Genomic DNA, 25693 nt, shown 5'->3' with positions numbered 1-25693 from the left:
AATGCACTAATTTCTTCTGTATTATTGTGGTTTCATTGACCCGTGGAAATCTTCAACGAAGTGTCTTTTTTGATGACTCAGTAGCTGGGCCTTAATTGATACATGGCCTCCATTTCAGTTTGTGACTTAGCGAGCTGTGATCTGCCTCCTATCCCCGATTGTAAGGATGAACTTCAGCCTGCCCTGACAAACCCTGGCGAATGCAGACCAAATTACATTTGTGGTAAAGTAACTTTCAAAAGCTGAGCAATGTTAGTAATGGGGTTGGAGTATTGTTGTGGCAACGATGTTCTAGGGAATGAGAGAAGCAAGGTTTTTTTGGTAATATCTTTTATTGGACCAATTGTATAGTTGGGTGAGATGTTAGACAGGAGTTTGAATACAGAGTGCCCTTCTTCAGGTCGGCAAATCTGAAATACACACATGCACACGGTATGTACATATTTGTTTTTTTTAACTGTGATGAAAGAGAAATGTTAAGGATTGCATGTGTTATAGTTAAAATTATTTACAAATATTTCAAACTACGTAGTAAATGAGGAAAGATGTTTTTGGAGGAATAAGAATTGTAGTCCTACATCTGATCCTAATTCTACTAGAGGATGTTTATGGTTGCCTGATTACTCATTGAAGTCGATCACTTGTGGGATCCCTCTGCAGTAACAGTTTGTAGGAGAAATTGTATTCCCATTTCCTGATGTTACATTCTGAAATGTTCTGTGCTTAATATGCTACTTTGTTAGTCTGCAAGAAAGAGATGTGCAGGCTGAAGCACATTCCACTGTGCCCACCCCACCGGGAGCTGGCCGTTAGGAAGACTCAGTGCTGTGATGAATATGAATGCACGTGCAGCTGCACCAACTTGACAGTGAACTGCCCGTCAGGATATTTATCTGTGTCCATCACCAATGACTGTGACTGTGTAACTACCAACTGCATTCCAGACAGGGTGAGGAGAGTGAACTGTAATTCTTACAGATGAGAATATCTCATTTGCAAGGTGTGCCTGCTCAAGAAGAGGTTGTATACAAAATTAGCTAAATGTATACAAGCTAATGCAAAGTCACAAGCAGCAATAGCAGCAAATTACATTTAAGCTTATTTAAATATAAGTTGGTGTAAGAGAAGTGAACAGTTGCCCCTTGGTATTCCTGTTACGTTATGAATGGTTCTTTCATTGCTAATAGAACTAACCTGTTTACGGTGACAGTGAGGTATTCAGGTTTGAGATGCATAGATTGTAAGGCCATAAGGGACCTCAGAAGATCATCAGGTCCAGTCCCCTGCACCAAGCAGGAAAGAGAACTGGGGTCAGGTGACCCCAGCAAGGTGACTGTCTAGCCTCCTCTTGAAGATTTCCAGGGTAGGTGATCGCACGACCTCTGGAGGGAGCTTGTTCCACAGTCTGGACAACCTGACTCTGAAGAAGTTTCTCCTAATGTTGAGCCTGAGTCAATCTTCTAGGAGTTTGTGGCCATTACTCCCGGCTTTCTCCTTGGGTGCCCCAGTAAACAGTTGCTCACTGAGCCCTTGATATATTCCTCTAGTGTAGCAGTAAGCGAAGATCATTTGGGCATCATCAATTTTAGGTCATTAATGAAGCTTTTTTATTTATTTTTTTACTTTTGTCAGAGTTGTCTTTGGTTTATGTTTAGATGTGAGCTTTTAGGATTTCATTTTGTTTCTTATTTTTTCATCTTTCACAAGACCCTTCCATCCCTTTTTACAGCTGATCTACATATGGCCACCTACTTCCAATTATAAACTGAAATGCTTGGGCACTTACACACATGCAGGGAGGTATGCTGTAAATCCAGCATGTCAGAGCAGACTTGATTAATTGAGTCTGCTGGAACATGGATATTAACGTGCTCCAGCAACCTCCTGTGTCACATGTATCAGTGTCCCTGCACTGAAAAATGGTGGCAGGGCACTTTGAACTGAAGCTTGTCGAACAAGCTTTAGTTTATAGTGCCCCACCACCATTTTTTCAGTATGGGGATACTGATAAACGTGACACTCGGGTGCCTTTAATTAGCGTGGCTCACTAATTAAAGCAACTTCCTGCCTCCCTGAGCACATCTATAAATGCCCCTTGTGACTACTTCCTTGGGCTAATGTTCTCAGTGAAGGAGCTTTATTGTGCAGAGCCTCAGGTTAGGCATGATGTTTGTGGTCACTGTATTTCACTGTATGTGTTATCATTTAATTTTTGGGAGGATGAAGTCACCTTTAAAGAGTCATTCATACTAATAATGTAACATTGGGGCTGAATTTCGCCTATATGTTGTGTATACTTCTGCCTACACAGTGAGATGTCAGATGCAATGTGACCTAATGGACAGAGTGCCAGGTTGCAACCTGAGACCTGGGTTCTGTTCCCTTGTCTCCCATTAGCCCGTTGGGGGATTTCAGGCAAGTCTTCGCACTCCTCTGCATCTCAGTTTTCATTTCTCTAAAATGGAGATAAAGATGTTGTTCTCATTTATAAAGTGCTTTAATATCTACTAATTGAAAATTGTGCTTGAGGGGAGAGACATCATTTATTATGTGTGAACATTGGTCCACTATATACTTTCAGTTAAATGGAGTCAATTTGTAGGTGCTGCCATTGAATTCACATCAAATAACTGTGTTTACTCTTGGACCTTTGGATTTCAGCAGATCATTTATTTTTACAACAAATTAGCCACAGATTTTAAAGATTTGAGGTGTTTCTGCTGATTCCAACATAGCCTCCAATTTAAATGACAGTCTGGTGAGCTTCATAAGATACTTGTAGACATAAAGATCCATTTGAAGTCAACGGTGTGCCCTTAGACAAATTCATTCATTTATTTGTTCATTCATTTACTCAATAGGTTTGTGTGCATCATGGTATTGTCTACCCCATTGGTAAATCGTGGGATGAAGGTTGCACAGAATGCCTCTGCACGAATATGGAAGACGCTGTCACAGGGCTTCGAATTGTGGAATGTCATGCGAAACCCTGTAACAAGATATGTCATCAGGTGAGAAACACTTAAAGTAATGCATTAGGACAAGTCCTTGGGTGATAGGAGAGCCTTGAATGGGATTCTGGAGACGTTGCATTCATAGTAGTAAAATTCAGAAAGAAGTAGTGGTTTTGCATAATAATGCATTATCTTGAGACCCAATCCTGAGGCTGGCTGAGCCTCTCCTTTTCCCATAGCATCTCCTTTTCTCTGAGAGTCACAGCAGTTCAGTCCTTCTTAAGATTAATGATTTAGGACCTGATTATGCTGCCATTGAAATCAGTGGTAAAATTTCAGTGGGAGTAGGACTGAACTCTAAATTATCTGCTGTTCACAGCAGACATATGTGATACTATATGTTGAATTTCATATGTCTTTGTTGGAGCACCTCTTACTACAGTGTAGCATTGGATATCCTTACAGCCCAGTTGTTACTGGAGCAGTTGTGATGTCAGTTTGTGATCTGATTCTCTTTAGTTCTATTTTTCAAATGTTGTTAATCAGGTGCATGCTACACTAGCCCAGAAGATAGCTGAACAATTTGCTGCACAGGGAGATTTCCTAAGTAAGGGCCTGCAATTGTTGTTGAATAACAACTGTACACTGGGTTGCATGATGGATAGTAGGTGACTGCCTGCCAGGAGCGAAGGAGTGAGATGGATATCTTTGCCAAATGCCCTTTGAGTTGTAATAGCTGGCACAGCTGGAACCCTTTTGTGGGTTCCAGTGAATTCGCAGCTGGTGGAGATGTACTGTGTTGGCTGCACCAAGGTAACTGTCCTTATGTCCACTCTACCCCTGTGGTAAGTAAAAGCTGAACCACAGCAATTTGTCCTGAAATGAAAGAGGGGTAAGCTATCATGGTTCAGCCTTCACTTAATGTACATGGATGGTTACTACAGAGCAGCAGCAAAGGTATACCCTGGGGTATTGTTCATATCCTTTGACTGCTTTGAAAATCTCAGTGCACCCTGAGCATTCCACTGCTTGTCCAAAGCTAAGCAGTGTGTATCATTGCATTCACGAAATCAAGGCTGGGTGGCACATTTCTGTATATATCTATGTAGATACAGGGAACGCACACATTCTTGGAGTTGTTATCATGATGCTAAATTACCTTTGCCTTTCACTGCTTCACCTGTGCTCTTTTCTCTTATTCTTTCCAAACTTCTGAGAAGTTTTCAAATAGATTTCACTTTAAATACACACTGGGCACATCTGTCTGTGCCCCTACAGCACCGTTGTTACCGCACTGTCATTTATAGTACTTCCATTTGGAAGTATTAAATGATGGCACAGTAATAGTCTGAACTGCGCTGTGTGCGCGGCGCACAGTTATTTTTAGCTGCCATGTCACTGTAGCAATGCACTATCCTGAGGGAGCACATCGTTACGGCGACGTAGGTCCATCATCATGGTTTTTGCCCACGGACATTACATTGTCATAGCGTGTTGCTATGGCAACATAGTATCATGTATAAATATGCCCACTGCCACAGACTTGTTTTCTTTCCTCAAATACAGACTTTCCTCATAAATTACCTTGGCACATAGTACTCCTCAATGGTGGCACATCACTCTGTAATTGCTAAAAGCTTTTAAAATGTTTTCAGGATGATCTGGGAGGGCAACTGGCAGCTCTTCTTGTGAGTCTTCCATTCCTTGTGCTTCACCTAATAGATGTCAGAAGGGGCATGACTTGCACTCTTCCTGTCCGACACTCCATGGTGAAAGACCAGAGCTCTTCTAGACTTATTGCTGATTTATCATGTTTTGGGGTCAGAGATTAGCTGAGTTGCATCATCCTAGCTGAAGTCATTTTCCCTGTTATTTTCCCTTTTGAGCTGATCACAAATGTTTTTCAGCTCAGATGCAGTATCAGTGAAAGTTGTATCAATGGTAGTAGCCTGCTTAAGCCATGGACCCACAGAAGATTTGCTGCTGAAGAATGTATTTGAATACCACTCCCTCTCAGTATATGTATATATAAAGATTAATAGACTCTAAAGTCAAAAGAAGTTATTGTGCTTACGAGGCCTAACAGCCATCCAAAACACAGACTGTTAAGACTCCTTTGAATTAATTTCTACTTCATGTCCAGTAGTCATGCTTGAACTCGAGCATGAATTTTAGAAGAGCATCTGGTTGGAATGCCTTGCCCTATGTCCCAGACCTTGTTTTTCTTCTTTTCTCACTCCTTTCAACTATCTAGGAAGGTGCTTTTGAGAGAGAAAATGGGTTACTGGTATAATGGCTGAACTTGCCACTAGGAGGAGTAAAGTCTACACCAGCACTCACCTGGAGGTTGTTCAACCCTCTTTCGCTGCAGATATGTCAAAATTGCCCTCTAGGGCATCATTGTAATACAGTGGGCTAGACTTACAAAGCATTATGCAAACCCTAATTAATTAATGCAAAGGGAACCCTTGCTTTGTTGCTTGCTTCCTGTGTGCATCCTGGAAGTCAGGGATCTGCAAAAGTGAAATAAACGAAGTTGGTTTAAAGATGCTGTGATTATGAGAAGAATTATGCGTAATTTTCTGCAATATACATCTTAATCATACCCATTTAGCTAAGTGTGTGTAAATTGATTATGAAAGATTTTCAGGCCTCTTGAAAACCCTGTTAAATTATAACACAGAAGCACTTGCACCATTTGTGCTGAGGCATGATGAATGATGATTGTAATGGATGCTGACCATGAAATTGAAGACTTTAATCCCGAATATATCAGACTGACATTTCTGCTTTGAAGTAGCAAAAGTTTGCTTTTTTCCATATGTTAAGTGTGGCAATAAAAGATTTAATGTTTATATGCCACAAAGATCAAAGAAAAAAAATGTAATAAAGGAAGACTGTTGCTAGAGTTCTTGGTGTGAAAAAATCTATTTAATAACGATATAAATTATTTGGTAGAAGATTATTGCATTTGCTCTGTTTGCTTTTGGGGCTTTGGTTCATTGCAGAGCAAGGGATAGAAACCTTGGTGCTTTAGAGACTTGTCAACTGAGAGCCTTATACTGACTAAGATGCTGGCCCTGAATATTTCACCTTTCTTCCAATGAACGCTGCTGGACTTCTGTCTCACTTTTTGGTTGTCTTTTTTTGGTCTCTGGATGTATGTCTCTTCACTCCAGGTCTCTCTTATCTGAAGAGCAGCCGCCAACAGAATATCAGGACGGTGCTTACTGACATCTTTTTAAGTATAGTCCCAATTTGAAGGGGTGACCTCTACTTTATTTCACCCTTTTGCCGGAGAGGGAAATGATAGTCTCCTTGCTGTTTGGATGAATTCATTAACCTTCAAAGGGCAGCCCTTCAATAAACTGATATAAGCAAGAAGTCAAAATGGACAATCTTCTGTCACTCCTGAAGAGTACAGGATTACGTGGCATACCAGTCTGCCAGGATTACCTGGCATTCTAGTATTTTGTTTATTGCTAGCCCAGGACCAGTTCAGCAGAAAGGACATTTTTTCTAGGCTATGATTTTAATCTGTACTATGTCACCTTCCCTTCTCTAGCTCAGGATTTTATTTTATCATTGCAGGCTGCAAGAGTGTTGGTGTAACCAAACACCTGTAATTTTTTCCCCATAGCTACAGCTTAATATCAGCTGTGTGCACCTCCTCCAAGGTGAAGGGTGATGTGTGTTGCATTATTCCTTACCTCTCAGGGCAATCAGATTTTTTACTCCTGTAGACAATGAGCTTCATGTCAATGCGATAGACCTCTGAAATTCACCATGGGCACCTTCTGATTTTTGAAATTTAAACTCCATATGTGTTAAAAGAATAGGGTGGAGCAATAATGCAGAAAGAGGAGTCCAAAAGGCAAGAGAATAGACAGGAGTAAATGCTCTAAGTGGATGCTTACCCCCTTACTTAGATTAGCTTTTATAGCCCTATGTTCCTCCTTTGTTTTCTCTCTCCTAGCCACCTTGCCTTTCTCAGTAGTGCCCCCCTTTTTCCTTCCCGCTTCCTTACTCTTTGTATTGTAATCACAGTTTGCTATTTAGCAGCTCTGCACAGCATCTGATGAAGTAAGTTCTGTGCTTACGAAAGCTTGTGTTATACAGCTCTGATTTAATTAGCCTATAAAGACTCAAATTTACACTGCTTTCTGCCTGACTTCAGACTAACATGACTATACACTGCAGGTAGTCTCAGAATTCTCTAAATCAGAGATGGAAGAGTCCAATTATCTAATACAATCTATCCAGGTATTCATGTTGCCTTCAAAACCATCACATCTAAGAGTTATTAGAACCTTTGGTCATATATATATCTTTTTAACACAACTTTGTATAATAGTGCGTTTCAAATTATTTTCTTTTGTACTTGTGGACTTTTGATCCCATGATGGACATTTTTCTACGGATAAAATGTTATTTGTACTGTAGAGTAGGGATGTGCGAAATTCACTGTTCTGCTTTGACTTGCATTTTGATGGAACAGTGTTCCATTTTGAGTTTCATTTAATTTTGAAAGCACTGTTCTGTTTCGTTTATTTGGAACTGTTACGCTGTTTCAATGCTGTTTCGACATTTCACTGATAAGCTATTCTGCACCCAACACTGGGAAGATCAGTGCTGCTGCTGGCCCCGCTAGCAGCACTAGCCTCCTATCATCTGGCAGGCAGATTGGGGGCTCGCCTGCACCCCCGGGAGGGCTGTGGGGGCTGTGCTGGACTGATCTTGGGGGTGTGGGTCCCTGATCTGCCTGCTGGATGACAGGAGGCTGCTGCTGCCGGCTGGGATTGGTGCTGATGCCAAGTAAGCCTGGCTTTGAAACTCGAAACGTTTCAAAACTTTTGAAACATTTTGAATGCCCTTGTTTCATTTCAAAGCTGTTTTGAAGGCCTTTGTTTTGTTTCAATTTTGCTGTTTTGAGCTCGAAACAGATTGAAACAGCTTCAAAATGAAACACCAGGCAAAATTTCGCACAGCCATACTGTAGAGGAGACCTGGCTGTAGTGAGAAGGATCAGTGCAACACCCAATTCAGTCCCACAATCTCCACTTCAAGTTCTGTGATTTGTGCAAAATTGTATTTGTGAACATTCTGGGGAATTTGGAATCACATTTAGATGCTGATATTTTGGCAACTTGTTTTATTAGTGTTTTACAGAGTTTTGTTTGTGCAAATGGGCTTTGGGAAGTGAATATCAGAGCCTACCCTGTAACCAGACTCCTCTTAATCTAGAAACCAAATTCATTCTTAGTAGAAGCATCTTATTTTGGTTTAATTATATAGTTTAAAATATAATAAAACAACCCTCCCAGGACCTAGATGCTTCTAGACAGCATTTAACTGTCATAAGTGACATTCAGCAACAAATTCAGCAGTGAAACTTCATCTAAATAATATAAGTTAAGCTACTATACTCAGTTTTCCACTGTGATGTATTAAGTCAAATGTCTGTGAAATACCAGTGACTTCAGACATTTGGCGTCACATTGAAGGTTCATGCCATAAAAGGTTAATGTTACATGGCTAATTACAGAAGTCTAATGTGTGAATAATCCAGTAAACCTGCTGTTTGCAAACTGTTTGTATAATTTACAGGCTACAGTTTGTTTCTATTATTTCCCTCTCAGAATGTTTGGGGGGGGTTTAGGTTGTTGGAAATGTTTTTTGTTGAAACATTTGTATGTTAGGAAATGGCTTTTTGCCCCCCCCCCCCCCCCCCCAAGTCATGAAAAAGACTTAATTTTTATTGAGGGGTGGGGTTTATTTTTTCCCTGTTAAAAATCATGGGATCATAGGAAAGTGAAGCTGGAAGGGACTTCACAAGGTCATCTAATCCAGTCCCCTGCTCAAGGCAGAAACATCCCTGACTTAATCATCCCAGCCAAGTGCCTGCCTAATCTGCTCTTGAAAATCTCCAGGGATGGAGATTCCACCCTTTTTCTAGGTAGCCTGTTTCAATGTTTAATCACCTTTATAGACAGAAAGTTATTTCTGATCTCTAAATCATAATGTTCTGTTTTTCTAGTGAAGTTTTTTTTCAACAAAAAATTTACAATGGGAAGTTGTGAGGAAAGCAGTCCCCCTCAGCACCATCTTTTTCAAGTTATAGTGAGCCACTACATTGAATACATTTCATTTCAACTTCCTTTTCACTCCGACGGCTGAGCTGCACCTTTCTTTCCCATTCCCAATGATTCCCGTTTCTTCACCAGCCTTAGATAGCTGGCAAACATCACCAAATGGGGCCCTAAACAGTTCACACAGAATCCCTCTGTTGGCTCTCTCAGCCTGTCATATATGGTTAATGTAGCCTCACCCTTCATCATATGAAGCCAGACGAGGTTGCCCTGCGCCTCATCTGCATATACATTTTTGGAGGGTCCCAGGACTCATAACAAGAATGCCCAGTTCTGGTCATGTGTGGGGGGCTAATTAGCACATGGATCCTTTGTGGCAGGGGGGGGCAGATCTAGAGTTCACAGATACTGAACGGTGCTGAGCTGTGGGGTCACCATGACTTGAAACGCTGATGACTGCTGGGGCCCAGCACAATGAACTATCTGTAAAGTCATGAGTCATTTTACTTTGGACTAGTATCATGCATAGTTTGTATTATATGTATCTGGAAGAGGAAATACCATGACCAAGTAGGTGGTTTTCTCAGATACTCTCAGGGTGCGGCTTGTCCCTTGTATTCTGAGCAGGCTGACCCTTGCAAGTTTTCCCAAATGCAGGAAACTTGGCTGCACGATTTTGTGGCAACGGGGGACTACTTGCTTTTTTTTCACCTTGACTTGCTCCTTGGGTTTTTGGCTAAGAGCAAGTAAGACTAGGGGGCATCCAAAATTTAGGGTCCCTGGGCTTGCCTGTATGATGTCTACCACAGATATGTGGGGGCGGGCATATCTGAAGCTCCAGACTGATGGGTCTGGGAAGGAGGATACCTTCCTGATAGGAGAACCACACAGACTTGAACAATTGAACTCTGCTCAGTCAAAACTTGGGACGTGATTACCGGGCTTTGCCCAACAGAATTCAGAACTGATTTGACCTTGAAATAAAAAACAAACAAACAAACAAAAAAGCACAGCTTGTGCTATTTATAAGTGTATAGTTGCTAAAGTGGTACTTAAAAGGTGTGTTCCTGGAGTACCTGTCCTAAAACTTGCAGCAGTTTCAAAAGGTAAAATGCATCATTTCTGAGTGAATTAAGTTTATGGGGTACTATATGAAATGATCCTCAGGGCACAGAGGGAGACGATCCCGATGTGGGGAAAAAGGGGGAAAGGGGCCAAGAGGCTTCCTTGGCTGACCAGAGAAATCCAGAGCAGCCTACGGGCAAAAAGGGGGACATATAAAAAGTGGAAATGGGGAGAGATTACTAAAGAGGAGTATACCTCCTCTGCTCGTGCTTGTAGGGAGGCAGTTAGACAGGCCAAAGCTACGATGGAGCTGAGGATGGCATCCCAAGTTAAGGATAACAACAAATTGTTCTTTAGATATATAGGGAGTAAAAGGAAGGCCCAGGGTGGAATAGGACCTCTACTAAATGGGCATAAGCAATTGGTGACGGACAGGGGGGACAAGGCTGAACTCCTCAACGAGTTCTTTGCCTCAGTGTTCCTAAGCGACGGGCAAGTCAAGGATCTCACTGGGATTGTGGAGAGGCAGCAGCAGGGTGCCAGACTACTAAGCGTAGACCCTGAGATGGTGCAGAGGCACTTGGAGGAACTGGATGCGTTTAAGTTGGCAGGCCCAGATGAGCTCCATCCGAGGGTACTGAAGGCACTGGCTGACGTCATTGCGCAGCCACTGGCGGGAATATTTGAACACTCGTGGCACACGGGCCAGGTCCCGGAGGACTGGAAAAGGGCCAATGTGGTCCCCATTTTCAAGAAGGGGAGGAAGGAGGACCCAGGCAACTATAGGCCAGTCAATCTCACCTCCATCATAGACAAAGTCTTTGAAAAAATTATCAAGGCTCACATTTGCGAGAAACTTGAGAGAGTCCAATAGATCATCGAGTCCAACCCCCTGCATAGGCAAAAGAGTGCTGGGTTTAGATGACCCCAGCTAGATGCCTATCTAACCTCCTCTTGAAGACCCCCAGGTAGGGGAGAGCACCACTTCCCTTGGGAGCCCATTCCAGACTTTGGCAATCCTTTTTAAATTGTGGAGCCCAGAATTGGATACAGTACTCCAGCTGCGGCCTCACCAAGGCCAAGTACAGTGGGAGGATGACATCCTGGGATTTGCTAGAGAAGCATCTATGGATGCAAGCCAGAGTTTTGCTTGCTTTCCTGACTGCAACATCACATTGGTACTTATTGGCACAGAATCTGGGTCTAGCTCCCTGCGGTGGTGAGTGGGGACAGCCTGGATCTCCGAAGCTCTCTGAATCTTTTCTGAATTGATTTGAAGAGCTTCAAATTGATTCAGACCTTTTTATCGGTCCCCCAATTCGATTCGGATTTGGAGGTTTGGCTGCCGAATTGGGCCGAATCTCCTCCGAATCGAATCAGCACCTGAAGCTTCGCACGTCCTACTGGATAGAGGAATACATCTTTTTCTTGAAGTGATGAAGATAGTGATTTTCAGTTTGTTTTTTCATCTGATTCTTGATATCCACCCATGGTTTTGTCTCCTAACCCATCCAATCCTACAATCCTTTGCAGTCACTTAACAGCTGCTTTCCAGAATTGGTTCCCAGGAAAGTGAAAGGGTTGAGGTAATAAAAATGCTGCTCCAGGATTGAGAAGTGAGGGGCTGTTTTCTTCCATCTCCCTTGCTCTCACTGAATAGGAATATCTGAGACATTTTGCTGCCATATTTTTTATCTCATAAGGTCCAAGCCAATAGGCATTCTCTAAATAACTGAGGTATAGGTCAGGTGCCCTGGGCTGGGAAGTCCCAGCATAATGTAATGTACCGGTCTTTTATAGTGTAGACTAGAAATGAGCAAAACTATTATGTAAAATTACAGACTGGAGAATTATAGCTGCTTTCCTTTTGTCAAAAGAAGAGGCCACACATTTAAAATGTATAAAAGAAAACCATGGATTTAACCTCTGGAACTCCAGGGCTGTATGATATTATAGGAACAAAGTGTTTAGAACCCAAGACATGTTTGTTCTGCTGCTAATTCAGCCTCCTCCTCAGCTCTGATTTTGTCCACCTCTTAAATCCCATTACATCTCTAGGTCAGGAGCCGTTTGGGTTTGACAGTATCTATATTTGAGTACCCATTTGCACAGCACCTTGCAAAATGGGCTTTGATCCTTATTTGGCAATTCCCAGATGCTACAGTGACACGATTCAATATTTACTAGCTTACAAAGTGCCAGGCACCATTGACTTCTATTTAATTCAGAGGTAGGTTGAGTACTCACCAGAGATGCTCAGATTCTCACAAAACTGGGTCATCAATAAGATTCAAATTGCATGAATAAGAACACTTACAGCAGGGAAAACTTCACTGACTTCAAAGCACTAACTAAACAGCCTCTGATGATCAGAGAATTTTCCACAAGTGGTCTAGTACAATTATGAGGGTTTCGTGTGTGTGTCTGAAACAGCTTGTTTTGTTTAAATCATTCAGTTCAATAAGAAATTGTCTTGTGAAATCCATGATGTTAAGCATCTCTCTCGGATTTATTCTGTCATATCGTCTCATTGCCTTAGTTTCTCCTCTTTTTATTTTTGCTCTTGAAATGGGTACAATCATTGTTATTGTAAGGGGCTGGACCTGATGATCTGTAAGGTCCCTTCCACCCCACAACAACTATGAAACTATGATCTCTTCTAGGGTTACACATATGTCCAGCAGGAAGGGGAGTGTTGTGGAAAATGTCAGAAGACTGCATGTGAAGAACCACGCTTCTGGTCTCGGGGGGATGTTGACGCTCGCTGGTATGAGGTAAGGTCTAGAGTTACAAGCCATTGACAATTCAGGAGAAATGAAGTCATTTTTGTCTTCCTGAGAAGAAAATTATGCAGCTTGCTTATTGCATAAACAGATCAGTTTGGTGGTCATGTTGATGCATGCTTTTTAATATATGTTAGAGCAGTTTATTCAGCAAAATATTTGAGTTTACCTTGTTCTGAAAAAAAAGTTTGCTGTTTGGACATGATTAGAAATTTCTAAACAATTAATTACACTCTGGATTCAGGATAGCATCTGGGCATGTGCATAAATCTCTCATAAATCAATTAAATTTACTCTATCTTTAAATAGAATCAGCAGTGCTTTGCTGAATCAGGTCCCTGGTGAATCTGTCCCAGCCACACAAATTCTAAAACTTTTTTTTTTTAACATTAACCCTGCAAACATTCCTTGTTCTGTAATAGGACGCAATCTTGTATAGCACAGAAGTAGCTTTTGCAATTATGTATTCCCATAGCACTCTCGTATAAAACGTGCAGCTCAGTCACCTTAAAATTAACACCTTAAAATTTTTGCAGGGCAAATGCTAGTGAATAACAGAACTTTTGTTAATGCATAGACGCACAGTAGCATACTGCTTAACCTGAATGGGTTGTGAGAGTGGTCAGTTAAGACATCCTATCTGGCTAACTGTGATGTCAGGGATGATGCTGCAATGGGAGTGGGGTGATGTATTTTCTTCTCACTAAACCTGGTAGTTCCAAGTCAGGCCCAAAACATATTGCTAGCTGAGAAATACAGGGAAGCTAGCCCTGCAGTGTTCCTTGTTGCACTTGTTCCCTGATCAGAATAACAATTTATTTTCAGGAGCTCCTTGCTTGCACTGGAATTTCTTTGTGTCTGTTCCAAAGAGTTCACTAGTAAATACATGCAGAAATCAATAAAACAGCCAAATCTGATGTAGAAGTACTGTAGATATCCTACCAGCCTGAAAAATGAAGTAGATATGCTCATTTTCCTTTTTTCTCCATGTATATCTTTCTTCAATTTAATCATTTTGTCCTGTTTTTAACCCCTCTGGCCTTGGCAAACCACTGCTTACTCTAGTCATGTTAAATTGCGTAATCCTTTGCAGTGGTTGAAGGATCAGCAAGAAAGGAGGTTAAACCTATTAAAATGCTAGATCTTCCATTTCTCCCTTCTGTCTTTTCGAATGTCACAACCTATGTGATAAAAAGCTTATGCTATTATATATATTCCCATTTTTTCTTGCATTTTTAACAAAGAAAATAAGCTTCTCTCTTTAAAAATAATTTAAAAAAAAAGAAAATGGCTCAAAGTCCCCTGCTTATTTCATTTTAACAGAGCGCACATCTAATTTTCAGCATTATTTTTGTATACTCTAGGTCCCCACCACTTTAATATTTTCTAGTGTCCTAGCTAAATTGTAGAACCGCACACACTGATAGGGGTTGGTCTCTCACCTTCCAGAATGTCTGACATTAACAGTGAAATAACTACTTAGTAGGTCACAGTAGAAAGTTCATTGGTTTCTTTCCAAAGTCTCAGACACTGCAGATTTTGCTAGTGTTTAGAGGTCTGATTCTCATTTCCATTGTTTTACACTGCTCTTAAAGAATAAAGGGATCTTAAATTAAGACTAAATTACATTTGCAAACTTTAAAATCCTACTTATACTGCCTGAGTGGTGTGAAGAGAAGAAGCTGTAGTGTAAAATGATGTCCATGTTTCGAGTATGTTTCATTTTTTTTTCTCCAGTGTATTTTCAATGTGGACATATCATGTAAGGCAGGGATGTCAAACATAGCCCACAAAATGGATTTGGCCTGAAGAGCCATGAAGGGGTTGAGCTGTGGGGCTTCTAGATGGGCAGGGAATTTGGGAGTGGGGTAAGTGGGGGCAGGGCCCACTGCCAAAATCTGGGGTCTCATTGGGGATGTATATTGGTGGCAAGGGGCAAGCAACAGTCACATCAACCTCTGTGGCTCTATGATGCTGCCACCATGTCTGGGTCTAGCCTGTGAGGAGCCCTGCAATCCCATTTCAGCCCAAGAGTCTGGGTAGTTGGACGCGTCTGTTGTAAGGCTTTTAAATTTTGCACGGAGGTTGGCCTTTATCTTCTGCATGTTCTTTTAGAGACAAGATGATTTTTTTCCTCAGCAGAGCAGCCAGAAACTAAAATAGCTCAAGGTCTTCCATTTCTAATGGTGTCAAATGACATATTATGGATTCTTCATTTATTTTTTTTTAAGAATATACCATATCTCATGTCACAAGGTGCATCTGAACAGAAAATTCATAAGAATATCTCACAAGGTGCTCTGTCCCTCCTCATCTCCTAGCACAGGGTCACTTTTTGTCTAAATACGTGCTTGAGCACCTGGATGAATTTGAGCCACTGCCATTATGGGTTAAGATCTCCCAGGCTTTCTTGCAGAGATTACCTTTTCATTTTTTCCCCAAGAAGTCCAAAGAAAGACTCCCCAAAGGGATGCTTTCACAGGCACCATTCCCATTCTCCCAGTTCTTACCATGTGTCCCTTCAAACTCTATCTCATTTTTATCAAGCCTGTCTTTTCCTCTCTCATGCTTCATCCTGGAGTAATGTCAGAAGACCACAAATGGCAATTTCATTTTTTTTCTTTTCCCAAGGCTGTGAGATGGCTCCTAATGACAGTGAGTCTGCCTTCACCATTGGTGCCTTTTTTTAATGTGGATGGCATGGCAGTCATGGGGAGAAGTTCCAAGTCTGTTACACTCATTCATTGCTACATCTATGAAAATAACTGGCCCTTTCTGAGTACTTTAGCTCTTAAGTATTGTATAAACAAAATTTTAACAATGTCCTTGCTATTTATGAGTCCCCAGCTCTAACGTTTCAGTTTGTGCTGAGTATTTTAGGGTGTCCCATGTCAGTGCCTTTCCCCACAGCATTCACCTCTGACAACCCATGGATTCTTTCTACCCTTCCCAGGAATATTTGCTTGAGAGCCCCATCATCTCTGATCCTGTGTTATGTACTCCCACCTGTATCCAGGAACAAGGGCCTGACCCATTCATCAGTCTCTTCTTGTGTAGAACACATTACCAGAGTCTCTTTTGGGCTCTGGAAACCTGACTTTCCCACAGGACGCTTCAGAAACTAGGACATATCGTTATTCTGAATCAGGTGCAATTCACCCAGCCCTTTTGCACACGGTATCTGGTTCCACTTCTTTTATTTCTGATGCAGTAACATCCCCCCTTAACAGTTACACTTGATAGACTATTCAGCAATCTGTCCTATAGTATCATGATCCAGATCAGAGTTTGGGGAGACCCTGTGTGGAGCCAAAGGGTATCAAGCATTGCTGAAAATTCCAGGAGCTCAAAGCCTGGGGTCTGTGTCCTACAGCAGAAGTATGTTGTTGCTGTGGGTTTGTTATGGTGATTCTTCCTTTCTCCATTGTTCAAACACAACCAGCAACTCCATAACCCTTGGCAACCTCTCCCCCTTAGGTCGGCACAAAGTGGCGATCCCCTTTCAAGCCTTGCATCGTCAATGAATGCGTCCGAATGAACAATGAGGTTTTTATCCAGAAAATGAATGTGTCATGCTCTCAGATGGACATGCCTGACTGCCAGGTGGGAACTGAGCTACGCTGTGACCGGATAATAGACTGCTGTCCCTCATGCTACTGTGGTAAGGTTTCAGAGCTGCTGACTGAATCGTCAGAGAATTATGATTCTGTCACTTGCTCTTGTGCTGCTTTTTAGCTACTTACAAGATGCAGGCTATAGAAATGCACCTCATTTTGAAATTATCCTGTCATATTGTGACCACTGTTGGCACAGCCCTTTAGTTGAAGAAAATCTCAGTTTTCATTTGTTACGGTGGCCATATTATTATTTTCTTTTCCTAGGCTACCTTTATTATCTCCGTGTCTATCCTAGTTCTTAACTTGGCTACAAGAAGGGACACAATGAAAGGACCTCAGTGGTCAGGAGGGAGATTAGTGAGAGCCAGGGAGGAGGAGGAGAAAAGGTAGATTGTACAACTTGTAGAATAGATACTAAAACAGCTTTTGCAACCAGGAGGCCTGAACTATAGGGGTAAACCACATTGTACTATGTATTGAAAAAAACAACAGGCTGCTAAGAAAGCTTTAGGAGGGAAATTCAGGATCACACTGCTAGACTCATTTTACAGGTATACTTTATGGGTAGGGCCAGGGGTGGATCCTGTGGGTGCAGTGGCATTAACCCACCTCCTTTCAGTTGATCATGCAGCGAAAGAAGCAGCTGGGGACTTTTTGTATAGGCCCTGAAGCAAGTGATAATTTGTCTCTCCTTTTCCCTTTATGCTCAGCTCCTCCCCTTCCCTCCTCCCTTTCCTACCCATTGCTATCACTGTAGCCAGCTGCCTTGAGGGCAGCCGTGAGGGCAAAGGGGGATTGCCAGAGCTGCTCCTGGTTGCTCCAGCTGGGCTCTGCATGGAGCCAAGCTCAGCCAAGTACACTGGTAGCAGCAGGTGGGTCCCTGTACCCTTCCTGGTCCCCCCTCGGTCGTTCCCTGCCAGCCAGGAACAGGCACAGGAGAAGAACCCGCCTGCTGCTGCTGCTGTCTCTAGCAGATCCTGACTCTACATGCAGCCCAGCAGAAGTAGGGCTGGGGTAGCCCTTGCCTGCTCCCCACTTTCCACCTCTGGCTCAGCTGGGGACAGCAGCAAGAGTGGCCAGGTGGTGGAGGTGGGGCATTGGAAAGGGGAAAGAGAACATACAGCTGAGCACAGAGGGGAAGGGAGGGGGAAGAAGAGATTCTTAACTGCTGGAGGGACTTTAAAAAAGCCCCCTGCTGCTGCTCCTGTGGTGTGGTGTGGTGTGGTCTGCTCACCCTGCTGGGAAGGGTGGCTGGGAGCTGGGATGTAGCCACCCTTACAGTACAAATTGCTGTTCCTGCATCCACCTTTCTGAAATCCTGGATCTGTCCATGGGCAGGGCTGAATTTTGCAGTTTCATACTGAGGATAGCTCCCATTAACATCAGTGGGGTTTCTTCTATAAACCAAGCCAAGATGAGACCCATGGGTTATAAAACATTTTGCTGCTTTTATAGCATTGATATATGTTTTCTTTTCCAGAACCTGTGAAGGGTTGTGTTTTGAATGGCACTATTATTGGGGTAAGAGAACTTTCTTCTGGTATCAAGTGCATGTAAACTATTTCAACATTGTGAAGAGCATTTGTATAGGATAAATCAACCAGACTGTAGATACCAGGCACCGACTTGTCTTCTCAGAACTGCAGTGCTAAAAGAGGTGTTATGTGGTTGAAACACTGGCCTGAGATTGGGGCCCAGTTACTGGCTCTGTCACTGCTTCCCTGTGTTGTCTTTGAGCCTCAGTTCCCAGTCTGTGAAAGGGGGAGAAGAATGAAGGATGTTGGGAGAGGGTCTCAGATACTATAGTGATTACGTTTTATCACAGCAAACTGCTTAGGAGGAACATGCAAAGAGAGAAATGGTGTTTATTCCAGAGGAAGGAGAAATGTTCCTAACCTACCCAGAGGTTAAAGCAGGTGGAAACAAGCTTTCATTAAATCTCTTTGACTATTAGCAGAGGAAGTGGACCTGTGCCTCTCACTGCCCCCATGCTCCCTTCCAGATCTCTGCCAACATACCCTGAGAGAAAATTCCTCTTCTACCCTCTGCTAACAGATAGTTTAATGCTGAACATGGCAGTGGGAATGATTATATCTAAATATCTGATCTTACCTTCGGGACATCCTAGCAATTGTCCATTGTTTTCTTAAATCCATGTTCTGGCATTACCTCTAGTGTTGGAGAATTTCAGCTATGCTCAGCACCCTCGAAAGAAAGCAGCCCATCTCTATAGTTAATCTAGGTTTTAATTTCTAAATTCAAGGGTGTCCACATTTCTATCTGCTGCTTATTTAAAATGTAGCTTAATTCCATTCTCAATGGTCTTTTCAAGTACTTACTGCAAGCTACAGTGAGACCCCTAGCCAGTCTCTTCTTTCCATGTTATGTAGGCATAAACTTTCCATCTTATCAAAGCTACATCCCTGTCATCATAACATCCTTCTTTTTGTGTAAAGCAGAGGTGGCCAACCTGTGGTACACATGCCACAGGTGGCATGGGTAGGCTCTGTGCGTGGTGCACGGCATATCTGGGAGGGGACAGGCAGCATAGTGGCAGATAAGGCAGGAAGGAGAAAGCAGAGCAGCAGATCAGGCAGGGAAAGGGAATCAGAATGTCGCTCAGGAAGGTCCAGGGCTTAATGTGTGGCATATCTGCCAAAAATATTGGCTCTTACTGGTATAAGGGCTTTCCTTTCCTACCAACTGAAATACATAGGGAACAATTAATTTCTGTCAGAGCACTGGGAGATGAGTTTTAAAGTTTCAGGGCTGTACTGCCCTCCTTCTCTTTGATTACTCTGTTTACTTTGTCTATAATATGCCATATTTTCTCACATACAACATGCTGTAAAATAAAGCGTGCCCCTTGTTTTCGGATGGCAGAATGTAGAAAAAAAGGATTTTTAATTTTTTAAAAACAATTTTAAAGAAAAGTGTTTATGTCCCAAGTCAAATCAGCCAAATCAATTCTAAATCCGTGAGTCATTCAAGAACCATATGTGGCCCTACTACCAGCAAACATCCTCCATCCCCACCTGGGGTGTCAGATGCTTCCAGATCCTTTGGCAGGTATTCTACATGCAGGCCCAAGCCTGGAAGCTGGGGGTTCGGACGCCCCTGAGTTTCAGTTGCCTTCAGCCATATGGCCACAGGAGCAAGCTAGGGAGGAGTTTCCCATTTCCATAAAGTTGGCATGTAGTCTTGTTCCTCCCACTAGAATCTGGCCAGTGGGAAGCTAACTATGACGCTCTCATAGGGAGTCCTGTCTGCAAGCAGACAAGGGTGCAACCCTCCACTACACAGTGCCATTTTAATGGCATTACCTCAGTCAGGGTATTTCCCCTGCCACCATCGTGGTCATGGTGGTCCTCTGCCAGGTGAGTCATGGCTGATTGTGTGACATAGTGTAAGACTCTGGGGAACAAAGGGTGTTCAGGAAGTGTAGCATCCCAGGAAACAGTCTGGTGAGCTAGCAGGAAGCAGAAATTTCCTGGTGTGGCACAATGTTAGATCCCAGAGCCTTGAAAGGGCAGTAGTAATAAGACTGTTAGTTCTTTACTGTAAGTAGTTCTTTACATAAGTTCTAGGAAAAATTAAGTGTTGGTTACACATCAAAAGCCTCATCAGCATATTACCAGCAGGTCCCTTTCTGCTTCAGGCACAAGCTAGGACACTTAGACAATAACTGTGTTTGTATGAGGGGTGATGAGGACTCCATCCCTTAGATTGCTGTGGCCAGAGAGAAGCAGCAACCCTCTTAGCAGCTGCATGGCATGTCTGTCTCCAAGCATGCTGCTTTTCCAACAAAGAAAACAGCTTCCCCACTTAATACATACACCCCAATTTTGGAAGGCAGATTTTTGGGGAAAAGGTACATTTTGTGTGTGAGAAAAATGAAGTCAGTATTTCTATAAGGATACTCTGTCCAAAACTGGTCATAATAGTCAATACAGACCCTACTCCTGACATGTATTATCTAGCATGATCACTACACTCTCATGCCTTCTCATTCTCACTGGGATACCCACCAACCTTCTGTCCTGCAACTAAATGATACATTTCCATCAGCCTGATATTGCTAGACTGCACCTGAGTACTAAAGGTCTGTGAAAAACTGGTATTTTGGGTTCATTGACCAAAGGGGGGAAAACAAAACAAAAAGAGAGTATTTTCTATTTTGGGTTGACTCAAAACCAACACTTTTTCCTTCTCTCGTTTTTTTTTATTTTTTGGCAATGTGAAAAGCCAAATAATTCCTTTGGGTTGAAAAGATAGTTTTATTTGACCCGGAGGAATTTTAAAATAAATAAAACTAAACTCTAAGTAAACTTTGAGACAAAATACTGTTTCCCTTCAGAAAATCAAAAGGTTCGTGTTGCAAATGTTGAAATGAATTGTTTTTCTGAATGTTTTTTCTAGTTCCTCCCCTCCTGCCCCCCATAGAAACAATTTGTAGTAATCAACATGGTTTCCCTAAATGTTTCAGTTGACCAAAAATTTTACCAGGTATCATTTTCAGTTCAGCATAAAGGAGAATGAGAAGATCTTAAGCGAGGCTTCCATATTGCATAGATTTTCCACTGATCCTCTGGAGAGCAGATAGTACTGTTTTGCATGAGAATTCATGTAACACTGTCCATACCACCCCCTGCCATCCTTTTACAGCTTCAGAGTTAAATTGCACCTGTACAGCTTGTTGGCACAGCTGCTGGAGCTGCTGCATTGGTGTGGCTATGGAATCCAGGAGGTGGACACCCCACCCTGCACCTCAGCTTGCTGCGGGTCACTCAAGGTAAAAGGGGAGGCAAGCAGCAGTGGCATTCACCCCCTGAGTACTACAGCCATGCCAACACAGCAGCTCTGGCAGTTGCATTGCCAAGCTGCTGCCCCATTACCAGAGATGGGTTGTCTGGCCTGTAAGAAGCTCATGGTCTGGATCTGGCTTGTGGGGCCAAAAAAGTTGGACAGCCTTGTCTCGTCTTGGACCAACCTAAAATGATTTATTCTACTTGGCAAAAAATGAAGAAAACAAAGAAGCTTTGATCTAGAACAAAGTGTTTTTTTCAACCCTTTTAAAAATATTGCATTTAGGCAAATTTGAGAATGACGTTATTTTGAAAGGAAAGATCCAACTGTTTGGTTTTGAAACTTGAGATGAACCTGTTACATTTTGTTTTTTGTTGTCTTTGTGAGATGCTAAAATTTGACTCCAAATTCATGAATGGTTTCAAATGGCACGAAACTGCATTTTGCGGCAATTGCTTATTCTTCCAAAAAAGCAAAACAAAAAAAACCCAACCCCCCTGCAAAAAATCCACCCAGCCCTCCTTGGAACACACTTTTGGGGGGTTACAGTCTTCTGGGATTGTTCCAAAATCTGAGTTAGGAGTCAAGTTTGGGTATCCCCATGAGTTTATACTTCCTGGATTTCAAAATTTTATTCTGGGAGTACAACCATCCATTAAAAAATAGGCTTCATGTTTCATTTTATATCAAGGGAAAGCTTTCCTCCATCAGTTCATTCAGTGAATGGTTCCAAGTTTAGACTCTTTTACTACAGTTCTGTTAGATTATTATGGCCTTAATCCCTTTACATTTCGGCTTTGTATCTGGTTACCAGTATTATACTCCAGTAACTTGCTCTATTGCACTGACTCCACTGTTCGAAACAATGTTTCAGGCTCTACTGCAGACTTCCAAGCAGGTGGCTGTATTTACCAAATGGAATTAGCTGTAACACTCATCTGTTTTCCCAGGCTTTTACTGAGTGGCATGCTTGAAGGAGACTAAAGTGGTTTCTGACTTTGTGGAGATTATTTTGGTTGCATTGGCTAACTCAAGGCTAGCAGATGTTGATGTTTTATTGTGTTTAGAGAATATCACATAGGTGCAATATACAAATGGAACAGATAAATCATTTCATGATTTTACTTGGTTATCTTGCAGTAAGCTGTGTTTGCTGACAGAAATGTACTGTCAGGGCCCTTTACTATGCTGATCCCTGAAGAAAATTTTATAAATATTACAGATGGTGCTTATATTGCAAAATTTGGATCATGACAGCAACATCCCAACCCTTTGGAGGCAAATATATATGAAGACTCAGTTCTATCTTGTAAATGTAACCTTTAACATTGTTTCCAAAGTAATAGTGATTGTAGCAAAAGTTTAACTTGTTGCTATTTTCTACTGAAAAATGGAATTCCCAGCAGGTTAGAATTTTGTCAATTTTATGAGCTCCTACGGGGAATGTTAATTTTAATATGTTATTCTCTGCATACTAAACTTTATAGTGGTTTCCTTCCTGCCAAAAGTGATGCAAATGCCTGGTGCTACTGAGGCAATAAAATCCAGAGGTCTTAGTCAAATATAACAATGGGAATAAATGGCACAAAATAACTACTTTGAATCTCAAATGGATCATAGGAAGTGGTGTCATTGGCAGGTGTTTCCCCCCCACAACATAAAAGGAGGCAGAGCAGCGGTGGTGAAATGGATTATATTTGTAGGTCTGTGCAGTCTGCTGAGGCTCTTCTTACTAGCACTATCACTGAGATATCTGAGTATCTTCCAGAGTTGAGACTAATCAAGAAGACTAGCATTTGTCACATGACACTTCCTCTCCCACACGGAAAAGTTATGAGAGTGGCTTCGTGCCTGGATCCTTCAAGTGCTATTAGCCTCGCAGAATAATGAGCATGAACATATCACTATAAAAGGTTAAAATAAGAAGGGAAAAGGGTTCTGTGCCAAGTCTCAAGTCTGAGTTGGCAAACCATGATAGTAATGCAGCTCTGGAAGGGATCCTGTGGGTCACTGGGACCAGTCCCCTGCTGTCACAGGCAACCTCATTATATAATTCAAGGTCAAGGTAAAGGACCAAGGGGCCTGCAGATGGGCCATACTATTTTTACATATCCCTTCTTTCACAGTGCACTAGCAGTGGTGATGGCTTCTTCCTATCTTCTGAGGCTGGGGGGCTGGGGGAGGGGGCGGGGCGAGAGCTCCTAGAGGGTTAGAGGCTAGGGGGCAACTCTCCTTCTGCTTCACAAAACAAGAGGAGGAATCAGCTGCTATTGCTACCAGTGCTCAATGTCAAGCTCCTCGTGGGGGCCAGCTGTACTTAGTTGGGGACCCTGCTTCATGGTGTAACTGGTGCCTAGGATAATTCAGCCCTGCCATGCCCCTTTCCTAAAATACTCAAACCACATCTTAAACAGGTTTTTCTTCCTCCTCACATATTTGAGAGAGAGGCTGATCCAAGTAACCTTCTAACTTCCAGTTTAAAGTCACTCCTAGTCAATTTATATCTATTTGTGTCAACGTTGTCCTTCCACTTAAGGAGCAGTTTCTCTCACTAGTGTTTGTCCTCTCTCCCATGATGCTGGAGAATCTGAGGGCAGGGTGAGTGGAGGATAGCTGCAGATAGAGGACTTACCTTGGAATGACTCTCTGAGACTTATCCTCATCCTGTTGTGGCTGTGTGGTGATACAGAAATGGAAGTTGGGTCTCCGTCCCTGCAGAGACAAAGGGTTTTGTGTTTCTTGCCTTAGTCCAGAATGGTAGGGCTACATATAATGCATGAGATGGTTGCAACTTCCACGGACACTTCTTCCCATCCTGCTGCCACAGGTTCATCAGTCAGTAAAAAACAAATAAAACCAAATAGCTTTTATTCACTGTCAGTTACTTTGTTAGCCCAACTGACCTAGGGGAGAAATGCCAGAGTGCACAAAATCCAAAGCTCTCCTGAAAACATACACCTTTATATATACATAAGGTGTGTCAAACACACATCGGGTATTGTATATGTCCATGTGTTAACTTGTGATCCGCCAGGCTGAATCTGGACTGCAGGTGTTCTTCTTGTGCCGGAGCTGAAAGGCCAGCAATGACTGTGGTAGTCCTGTGTTTGGGCAGCAGCATGGAGCCATGTTCAGGGGGTAGCATTGCTCCAGGACCAGGGGGCAGAACAGGGCTGGGGGTGGGGTCAGCAGAGGACTGCCTTCAAATGGTAGCATGGGCCTGGGGGGTGTCACCACAGCCATGTCCATTGGAGTCCAGGGACCCCAAATTCTGCAGCAAGCCATGCCCCCTAACTTCTGTTAGCCCACTGGACTATGGGGGGCTTGATGCAATGTTTCTACAGGCCAGATGTGGCCCCCAGGCCAGATGTTTGACACCCCTCACATACATTAGTCTTTGAACCATCCAATCACAAGCTAACACATCAACACGCACAACTAGATATGATTCCTTTTTCTTGCATTTCCATGCATAACCATTTAATCTATTCTCTTACATTTCTTCCCTACCATATCAACTTCCAAGTCACTCAGGAACCTTCACTTTGACTGAGGAGCCACTGAATAGCGGGCAGTTGCAATCCATTTTTAACCATTTCAGACTTTTACACCTTGCAGGATACTTGCCACATTTTTGCTGTATCTCAAAGTGGGTCTGACCATCAGCAGACCATGTATGAGTCCCTAGAGGGCTTTCCTTCCTAATACAGCCAGCACAATTCCCTCGAAACTGAATTCACTCATTAAAGAAATGGTCACTGAACATTGCTAACAGCATCTGATGTTTCAGGTAGGGAAGCGTTTGATGGTGGATTTATGCACTACGTGTGAATGCACCACACAAAGAGGACAGTTTCACCAGTACAGACTTGAATGTAGAAAATTCTCCTGTGCACCCTGTCCAAAGGTGAGTGGGAATATGTGTGTGTTTGTTTATTAGATTTAAATCCCTCCCTATCCAAAATGATGAAATGTAAGAACCTTCCAGATTAACTCTGCGGGGCCCCTTGGCTACCTCTCCCAGTGTACGTGGCTCTATTTCAGAGACTTTGGGATCTACCTCTCCCTTTCCTCAAAGATTTGCTGAGACAGGGTTGAGTATGGTGCTGTATGAAGACATATTCTGAATATCATCTAAATCCTCGCTACCAGAAAATATATCAAGTTTCACTGTAGTGAGGTCTAAAACACTATGGGTTTATCAGCTGACTTGTGGCTTGTAAGCAGAGCCAAGCCTCTTCATTGTAGGGAGCAGGGAATGCTACCTCCTGGAGTTCCTTCCAGTCTGATCTGCCCCTATTGTGGCTAGCAGCTCAGCCAGGCCTCCACACAGCCATACCTTTTTGCTGTTCCTGATTGCATCAACCCTGGCCAGGCCA

General features: G+C 42.6%; 1 protein-coding gene and 1 pseudogene across 2 annotated transcripts in view; both read left to right on the top strand.

The window, feature by feature from the left end:
• Positions 1–25693, top strand: part of VWF (von Willebrand factor) — a 204098-nt gene that overhangs the window by 161806 nt on the left and 16599 nt on the right. For both annotated transcript variants that reach the window (XM_006028763.3, XM_006028762.3), the window contains exons 41-47: positions 119–223; positions 744–949; positions 2862–3011; positions 12772–12882; positions 16369–16552; positions 17989–18029; positions 25105–25221. In XM_006028763.3, the coding sequence (XP_006028825.1) occupies positions 119–223; positions 744–949; positions 2862–3011; positions 12772–12882; positions 16369–16552; positions 17989–18029; positions 25105–25221 (914 nt within the window). The remainder of the gene's footprint in view (positions 1–118; positions 224–743; positions 950–2861; positions 3012–12771; positions 12883–16368; positions 16553–17988; positions 18030–25104; positions 25222–25693) is intronic.
• LOC112551120 lies at positions 9581–9757 on the top strand (annotated as a pseudogene).

This window comes from Alligator sinensis, unplaced genomic scaffold (assembly GCF_000455745.1).
Source record: "Alligator sinensis unplaced genomic scaffold, ASM45574v1 scaffold35_1, whole genome shotgun sequence".
In the NCBI taxonomy this organism is placed as follows: domain Eukaryota; kingdom Metazoa; phylum Chordata; order Crocodylia; family Alligatoridae; genus Alligator; species Alligator sinensis.
The sequence above is the reverse complement of the archived record's forward strand: the minus strand, read 5'-3'. Positions and strand labels throughout refer to the sequence as shown.